The sequence below is a fragment of the Diadema setosum genome, chromosome 4 (assembly GCF_964275005.1).
Source record: "Diadema setosum chromosome 4, eeDiaSeto1, whole genome shotgun sequence".
In the NCBI taxonomy this organism is placed as follows: domain Eukaryota; kingdom Metazoa; phylum Echinodermata; class Echinoidea; order Diadematoida; family Diadematidae; genus Diadema; species Diadema setosum.
Window position 1 is genome coordinate 33,881,749 of NC_092688.1, and position 8,720 is coordinate 33,890,468.

The 8,720-nt window shown below is 38.3% G+C and overlaps 1 protein-coding gene across 1 annotated transcript; it reads left to right on the forward strand.

Annotated features, from left to right (window-relative positions):
* Positions 1 to 6,318: 6,318 nt before the first annotated feature.
* On the forward strand, positions 6,319 to 8,220 carry LOC140227165 (uncharacterized). Its single transcript, XM_072307596.1, has one exon. The coding sequence runs from the start codon at positions 6,331 to 6,333 to the stop codon at positions 8,188 to 8,190; it is 1,860 nt and encodes a 619-aa protein (XP_072163697.1). The 5' UTR covers positions 6,319 to 6,330; the 3' UTR covers positions 8,191 to 8,220.
* The last annotated feature ends 500 nt before the right edge of the window (positions 8,221 to 8,720 follow it).

Consider the following 8,720-nt stretch of genomic DNA (forward strand, 5'->3'; position numbering starts at 1 on the left):
GGTCCTTTCCATTAAAACGCGGAGGGAAAAAAATGCAGGAAAATGTAGGGGAGACCGGGAAGAAATGGGACATTTTAGCATCGTTATGAAAGATTCCTTGTAACTTTTAAAATATTTTGTCAGACTAGGTCATAATCATAATTATGTAGTATAGGTTCTGAAGTTTATAGTAGAATTTCAGTGATACTCCTATATATATAAAACACTTTTGTGTAATTAATGATTTGTTTAACCCCTAATTTTGGGGGAAATGGGACTCAAGCGGGGATAAATGAGACAACCTGGAGAGAAATTGGATAACCATCATGACCAAAGTAGGATTTACATGTGCCGCGGGGAGAAATGTAACACTGCCCTATTAAATTTCTCCAAGTGGTAACAGAAACAGTAAAAGAAGTTCAGAAGTTTGCACACTTATTAAAATACCTATTAACATAGTATAGGACCTACGAGATCTATAGTAAGTTTGATATTTTACTGACAAGATACCTGTAGAGCTGTATAGTGGTTAATATGTCCATTCTCAGGGGTACCGAGGCTCATCTTTTTACTGATATAATTTGATTGTTGACTGGCCGAGCATTTTTCAAGTTACATGAGTGTCCCATATTTCTCCCCGTGTCCCATTTCTCTCCGGTCTCCCCGTGCTTTATTTCAGGAGAAGGCGCGAAAAGCACGTATTGCGAGAAAGGTGTCAGAAATACGAAGAAAAAAATCTCTGTCACTTTTACCTCGTCCTGTTGCTTTTCTACGACTAAATGTTTATCAATTACATTTTTATCTCTGGCATTTTGACTACTGACATTTCGACCAAAGACAACTTTACCTCAGACATTTTTACCACTGACATTTTTACCTCTGCCATTTTTACCTCTGACATTTTAACCTCTGACATTATTACACCGAACCGGAAATGGAGGGTCCCACTAAAAAGCAAAGCCTGTACGATATGGGACCCTCATATGCCGAACAGAAAAGAAAAATAGCTTAAGCTCTTATAGTAATGCTGTTTGAATAAAGATACTAATCATTGTTTCCGTTGGAAATACAGTAATTGTAAATCAAGCATAATTTGGTGCAGAGAGATAGGGGATCATGAAATATGTGTTCAACTTATTATAGGTCAAGCCTCTTTCCGACTTACCTTTTTTATATTATTGTATAAACAGTGGTCTGTTCTGTCACTTTTATACTTTACCTACCTTAACACAAGAGAGAGGTGTCGATTCATACTAATAGAATCTTCGGAACATGATCTCGGTGTATGCAAATAAAGGACAAACTTACTCAAAGAGTGCTTGTTGTATTGTGGAACTCATTGGTTCAGAATGATAATTCTGGTGGACATGTTCTCTTCCCTCAAATGCATCTCGACGCATTTCAGTTCCTCGAAAATTATTAAACATGACAGCATATTCAGGAGCAATTAGCAAAGCTGGCAATGAATTGTACACATCATATAGCCACAGCAAGATAGCGTGTTTTAATATGCTTGTAGTTGGAAAAAGGATGTTAACATCCGTAAATTTTTATGACGATGTCCGTTCCCTCTTCCTTGTTCTCTCTCTCTCTCTCTTTCACTCCTTTTTTTTTTGGGGGGGGGGGGTACATGTGCTACTTTACTCCTGATATCAAGGGTGTGATTGTTTTACTCCTCAAAGAATTAATTGTGGAGAACTAATGACCTGAAAACGAAAAATTGGTCTTCCCTTCAGAAAGAGGAGCAAGGAGGGACATTGGCAGAAAGAGCCGAACAGCTAGATGTTCTGCCACTATTGTGTGTGTGTGTGTGTGTGTGTGTGTGCGTAATTGAATGTTTTCCTTAACAGTGATTGGGTAAAAGTGAACCTTTGTCACCCTCTCTCTTCGACCACGGACAATACATCAAGTTGGTTATGTATCCCAAACCAGTAGCACGATTGGCTTTATGTTATTTGTTTTGAATTGTTTTGAGAAGAGAATGCACTGAAATGATGTGATGAGGTCAGGTCATTTCTTCTGAATATTTCCTTTTATAGAACTATGTATATTACAACATTGTTACTACGCAGACGATCAACTCGGCACATGTTTACTGTCATTTTGTTTCGAAAATTCACTCTGGGTAATGTCCCAAATCACAGAATAGGAATGAAGATTATAATTACGAGTAATTTCAGCCGAGGAAGACGACAACAAAGCTTACAATGAAGCGGAGAACGTGTCAACACAGCACACAATCTTTTCTCTTTGTTATGATTTGATGAGTCTTATTAATCTAAGAAATAAAAAAAAAAATCTACAACACAAGGATAAATTACATAATTTTGAAAATAATTATTTTCTTATAATATAGATTCTTCAGATTCTCGTTGAGGAAATTATCGTCTAACCTCAATTGATGTACGTTTCATGAACAGCTCACTGTATACAAGGTAAACATTCATAATGTGCTGTGTTATTTTGATATAGACAGTGTGTGAAGTTACTTGTTACTTGTTTCTTGTTGCTGTAATCCCATTCGCAGCTCCAAGGAAGCTATACCGGGAGGCATATCATGTCATGTCCCAATGGAGGTGCCAAAGTGACAAGGTTGTGCATGTCTCTCTTATGTACAATAAAAGTGGGAGTGTCTGTGTGAGAGTGTGGGGAAAACCGCGGGGGAAAACCCGCTTCTACAGGGCGTATCAAAAAAAAAGTTACACTTTTGAAAAAAATCGTCTAAATTACATTTCAAAATATTTGGTAGAATTTTCCATATTTATGGATAGCCAATAGTCTCATCTATCAAGTGTAATCAACAAAACAAATTCTTGTTCACGCTTGGCTGAACACTGACGCTCTTTGTCCAGAGTGTGGAAAATGGCTTGCGCCAAATTGAAAGAAGATGGAAAAAAGGTCCAATTAATCAATCAATCAATCAATCAAGCAAGCAAGCACTTATTCATTCAGTCAATCAATTAATCAATCAATCAATCAGTCAGTCACAATTGTATGCATGTTTTATGAAAAGTGGCAGATCGACATAGGGAATATCATCTCCCCCCCCCCCCTGGCTTACATAAAAGCTGATCAATGATTGAAAAACTGATTTGTTTGTTAGTTTATTCGTTCAATCAGCCGATTGACTATTTCAATGACTGAAAAGTGATTAATTGATTATTGGGTTGATTCACTGATTGATTGAACGACTCAATGACTGACTAACTGATATATAGGTTGATGTATTAATGGGTTGATTGATTGATTGATTGATTGATGGATTGATTGATTGATTGATTGATTGATTGGTCAATCAATGGATTGATTAATGGGATGAATGATTTGAATTTTGATTAATTTGGTACCACTACCGCATTGATGAATATCTGGCATATGGTATTGATGTGTCCGTGTATTGTGAAAACTGTGCTTTAAAGATCTTGAAGTAGTTACACTCTCTAATTCTCACCAATTGATTTAGAAATGAAATCATTAAAATTATGATAAAGCTGACAAAAAAAATCTCAGACTATCATAACATAATCAAAGCTTTAAGCAAAAGAGCAACTTGTTTGAATGGGAGCACTTATTTGGACTTCGGGCTGAATTTTCCATCTTCTTTCAATTCGGGCGCAAGTCAATTTTCACACTCTGGACAAAGAGCGTCAGTGTTCAGCCATCAAGCGTGAACAAAAAAAAAAATTGTTTTGTTGATTGCACTTGATAGATGAGACTATTGGGCATCCATATGAAAATATGAAATATGAAAAAATCTTCCACTTATTTTGAAATGTAATTTAGAAATTTTTTTTAAAGTTTAATGTTTTTCCTGATACGCCCTGTATAAATAAAAGTGTTTCAGGGGTCAGAATAAAAAGGTCATGTAAATAGCAGACGTTCCTTTGAAAGCTACTAGAATCGACCGACAATGTTTGAGTGCTACGCAATACATCTCTCTGTCCTCAAAATATCTCTTAATACTTTGATATGGTCTTAACAGTAAGACCACAGTCGATCTAATTTGTGTTCGTACCTTCCTACAAGTTAGACAGACAACAGGTTGCATGTGATCTCTTGCCAAAAAAAAAAAAAATGTACTTTGGAGCCCGATAGAAATCAGCAATATTGAATCCGGAAGTACAGCACACTTGGTAAGCATACGAAGCGATGTTCACATTCGTGTGTTCCTAAATGTTGTACCTTACACGTAGTTGTACAAATAAATGATCACTGTGATTATTCCTTGTTCGTTCAACATTTCTTTTATAATCTTGCTGGTTTTGTTTTACCGGACATCTTTAACCCCACAAGCTATGTTAATACTTGTAATTTACATAGTTAATAGAAAAACAAAATAGCGTAACCTGTTGCAGTAAAGATACTTATCATTGTTTCCGTTGGAAATACAGCAATTGTAAATCAACTTCTCAAGGGCTTAAGCATGATCTGGTGTAGATAGATAGTTAGGTTATCATGAAATATGTGTAAAACTTATTATAGGTCAAATCTCTTTCGGACTGGCCTTTTTACTGTATTAACAGTGGTCTCTTCTGAAAGAGATAGGTGTCGATTCATGCTTATAGATTTTTGGAACATGATCGCGGGGTCTGCAAATAAACGACAAAATTACTTAAAGAGGGCTTGTTGTATTGTGGAGCTCATTGGTTGATTACATAATAATACTGATGGACATGTTCCTTTCCCTCATATTTCGCCGCATTTGTATTTCGCCGCATTTCAGTCCCTCGAAAGTTATTAAACATGACAACAAAATTTCAGGAACATCAGCAAAGCTGGCACTATAGTCATAGCATATTTTAAAATGTTTGCAGTTTGCAAACTGTTGATCGAGTTTTAACTCAGGATGTTTACATCCGTAAAATTTTATGACAATATCCGTCTCCTCTCATTTTACTCCTTATAATTATCAAAGGGTGTGATTGTTTTTCTCCTCTAAGAATTAATTGTAGAGAATTTACTTCTCTAAGAATTGATTGTAGAGAATTTACTTCTCTAAGAATTAATTGTAGAGAATTAATGACCTCAAAGAGAAAAGAATGGCCTTCACTTTAGGAAGGGGAGCAAGGAGAGACGTTGGAAGAAAGAGTCAAACAGCTAGATGTTCTACCACCGTACTTTTTTTCTGTTTTGTTTGTGTGTTCTTTCTTTTGGGATGGGTGGAGGGGGGGGGGGGCTGTCACCAAAATCAATATAAGTATTTGAATCAATATTGCGAGGATGCTATACCGAAAACATGAGCATTCCTTTTTTTGTTCTCACACGATGAAACGCAATGTTCGTATAAAAATTGGGTTAGTATGGCTTGAAAAAGTCAAAGGAATCCAATCATAGCAATCAAAAATTTCCCTAAGTCTGGAAGATAATTTCTTTGAGTGCTAGATTCAGTACTGGCGAGATTCATGGCATGTATACATAGATCTTAAAAGACATCGAATCTACAGTGACTGCATATCAGAACTGACTGCCTGCCATCTGGCAGACAAGGGCTGAATGGTCATTCTATTTTTTCCTCATTCATTTTATTCAGTACTTCCTTGCAACATTGTTAACCGAAAATTCTTTAACATTCCTAATTACTCCTACCGGTTATGTGTGTGCATGAAGTTTCCGTAACATGATTTAATGCCGGGAAGAAATATGTTCTTTGTACTTAATTCTTCTCTTCACGTAATAATATGAGCTAAATGAATAAAGTTTTTAAAACTGTCCAAGAACATTATAATCAGTATGAATGGAAGAACATCCTGTTACATTATTTACAAACAAGAAAAAAAAATTACATTAAATGATAGTTTCTTACATTTCCCTCAGATTTGCACTGACATTTCTTTTTACACAATTTCTGGGTTTACGATATCTTTGGAGGATATTCTCTCCTCATTATTGATTATACAGGGTCACGATTAAAAGAATTGTCCCTCCATTAGCTGCTTGGCTCACCCCATCATATTTTGCTGAATGCATAATGTGTAACTATTTGTTTTTCTAATATTCCTTTCGAGTATCTACAAGTTTAAACATCCGATTTTATTACAGCAACTAGCAACATCATTACAGACTCACCAGACAACTCGCTAGAATTCCCCCACTCAAAATGAGCCACTATAAATCAGTTTTATTAAGCATACTTAATAGTAAAACATGGTACACATTAGGTCTACTAATCAACACATATCTGTCGAATCGTGCTTCATTTCTTTTGTTTTAAAAATGCCAATTCTAACGTCATCCTCTGCATGAACTTCCCCATTTGTAATATTTGGTAAAAGCTAATTTCATATTTCTGCTGATACTTGTCACTGTGTATACCGCTATGTGTTTCTTTTGCTACTCAGACGGAATGATACCATGGCAACGTTTCATCAAATCAGCAGCCAGAATCTTGAGTGTCCTATCTGTCTGACACTGTTCAACCAACCTAAATCACTGACATGTTCACACACTTTCTGCAAAGGATGCCTGGAACAAGTCTCCCAAACTCAGCCAAGCCAACAAACAATAACATGCCCTGTATGCAGGAAAGGAACTCCCGTACCCAGTGGAGATGTGAGTAAGTTACAAACAAACGTACCCCTGAGTTTTCTCGTGAACGAAGCGAAAACCAAGAATCCAACATGTACAGTTTGTGATACGGACGAAAAGCCACCAGCTGTGTCCTACTGTCAGGACTGTGCGAAAAATATGTGTAAATCGTGTGAGATCGGCCACTCTCTCTGGAAACCATTCTCCAACCACGAAGTGGTACCCGTTAGCGAGGTGCTCTCGGGAAAAGTTCCGCTGAGGAGGCGACGGAAATGTAGGAAACACTCCAGTGCTGATGAAGACTGTTTCTGTACACATTGCCGGGAGAATATCTGCAGTACGTGTGGGATGGTAGAGCACATGCAAGCAGGCCATCAGCTTGAAAAGGCAACTGTCCATGAGGAGAGAGTAATGAAAAATATCAAGGAGTTACAAGAATGGGCAAAATTAAAGAAAACAACCATTGAAAATCATATCAGTTTCATAGAGACACAGCGCAGTGAAATCGCAAACATGATGAAAAGACTCAATGATGACATCGACAAGACGTACGAGGAATACATACAACTATTATCAGACAGAAGAGAGGCGCTGAAATGCCAAGTGGAACGATTGTCTGAAAACTTCGAGAAGGAATTACAAACTATGAAGGAAGAGAGTCGCCAAACATTCAGTCACATGAACGCTATGGAAGAGCTGGTAACTAACGGTATGAAGGTACCACTAGAGAAAGATGCCTTGTGTGCACACGACACGCTATGCGAGAACTTGAAGAGTTTTCTTGGACGCGATGATCCTGCCGATCAATCACCAAGAGCTGTGACAAAACAAGCTCAGAAGATTTTATTTCGTAAAACTGTGGAGGTCAATGAACTTTTTCTTGGAGAGTTGGAAGGTTACACGTGGAATATCAAAGCAGACGTAGAGCTCCCTGACAAGAAAATGAACTGTATGACTCGTGCACCAGACGGGAAGATGGCGGTGGGATCGGGTCAAGGTGGAATCCATCTCTACTCCCCTGATGGCGAGTTACAGCAAACCGTGCTGAAGAATGTCAATGTCAGAAAAATCGGATTCTTGTATGATGGAACAAGTGTTGTATGTGATACAAAGAACACGATGTCGCTATACACTCCACAACGGGAGAAGCTCGACGTCACGTTCGAGACGATGAGTGTTGATGAAGGAGGGTCGGGTGGTCTCACTGTGGATAGAGATGATAATATCTATGTGGCTTATAGAAAACCAAAGAAGATCCAGGTATTTACACCAAAGGGAGGTAAGGCAATCAGGGAAATAATGTGCGATGGATATGTACCCGAGCAAATATTCTCATTTCAGTCCGCGGGTAAGCTGATGCTGGGAAGTAAATCAGATGTCGTGTGCCTTGATGGTAAGGGGAAAACTGAGAATGTCTTGAAGAAGGAGGGTATGTATCCCTTCCCGACTGTTTGTCGAGATGAATCGGTCATTGTAGCCTGCGTAAAGCACAAGGAGGGTCTCGTCAGTATCGATCGATACACGAGAGATTTGGAGCACGTGTGCAATCTCCTCACTGATTTCCAAATACAAAAACCAGAGAAAAGAAATTGGTACTATCTACAAGAATTTGATAGCGGTGAGATGGCTTTCTGCACTGCAGATAGACTCTACGTGTTTGATGCGATAAAATGTGAAATGTGCTAGGCCTAGATGATTTTTGTCATCCAGCAGAATGTATGTTCAACAAGAAATGTCGCTACATGGCGACTGACATGCCTCCGCCATATACAGCGTAATTCTCTTATTAGGTCTATATTTCATCTTGACAATGTGAGACAAATGATCGGCAACAAATTGAAATGACCTGTTTGAAAGTTTGGCACAACGACAAACGTGTGTTGAGACACGGATTGTCGCCCCTACACCAGAGACTCCCACTCTCCCGTTTTCGACGGGAGATCTCCCGCCGAAAACCCATATTTGCAAAATCTCCCGTTCTCCCGTTTGAAATTTAATTTCTCCCGCCCTGGCTCTTTGTCTCCCGTTGGAAAGGATTTCTTACTTATTTCTATCGTATGTTGAAAAAATAAGCCTTAGATAGCACCAGAGAGCATCTAGAACCCTGGGAATTTCGCGCTTCGCACCCATCAAGTTGGAGTCTCCCGTTTGCTGAGGGTTTCAGGCGGGAGAATCAGAAGGTGCTTGGGATTGGAGTCTCTGGAAATCTCCTCTTC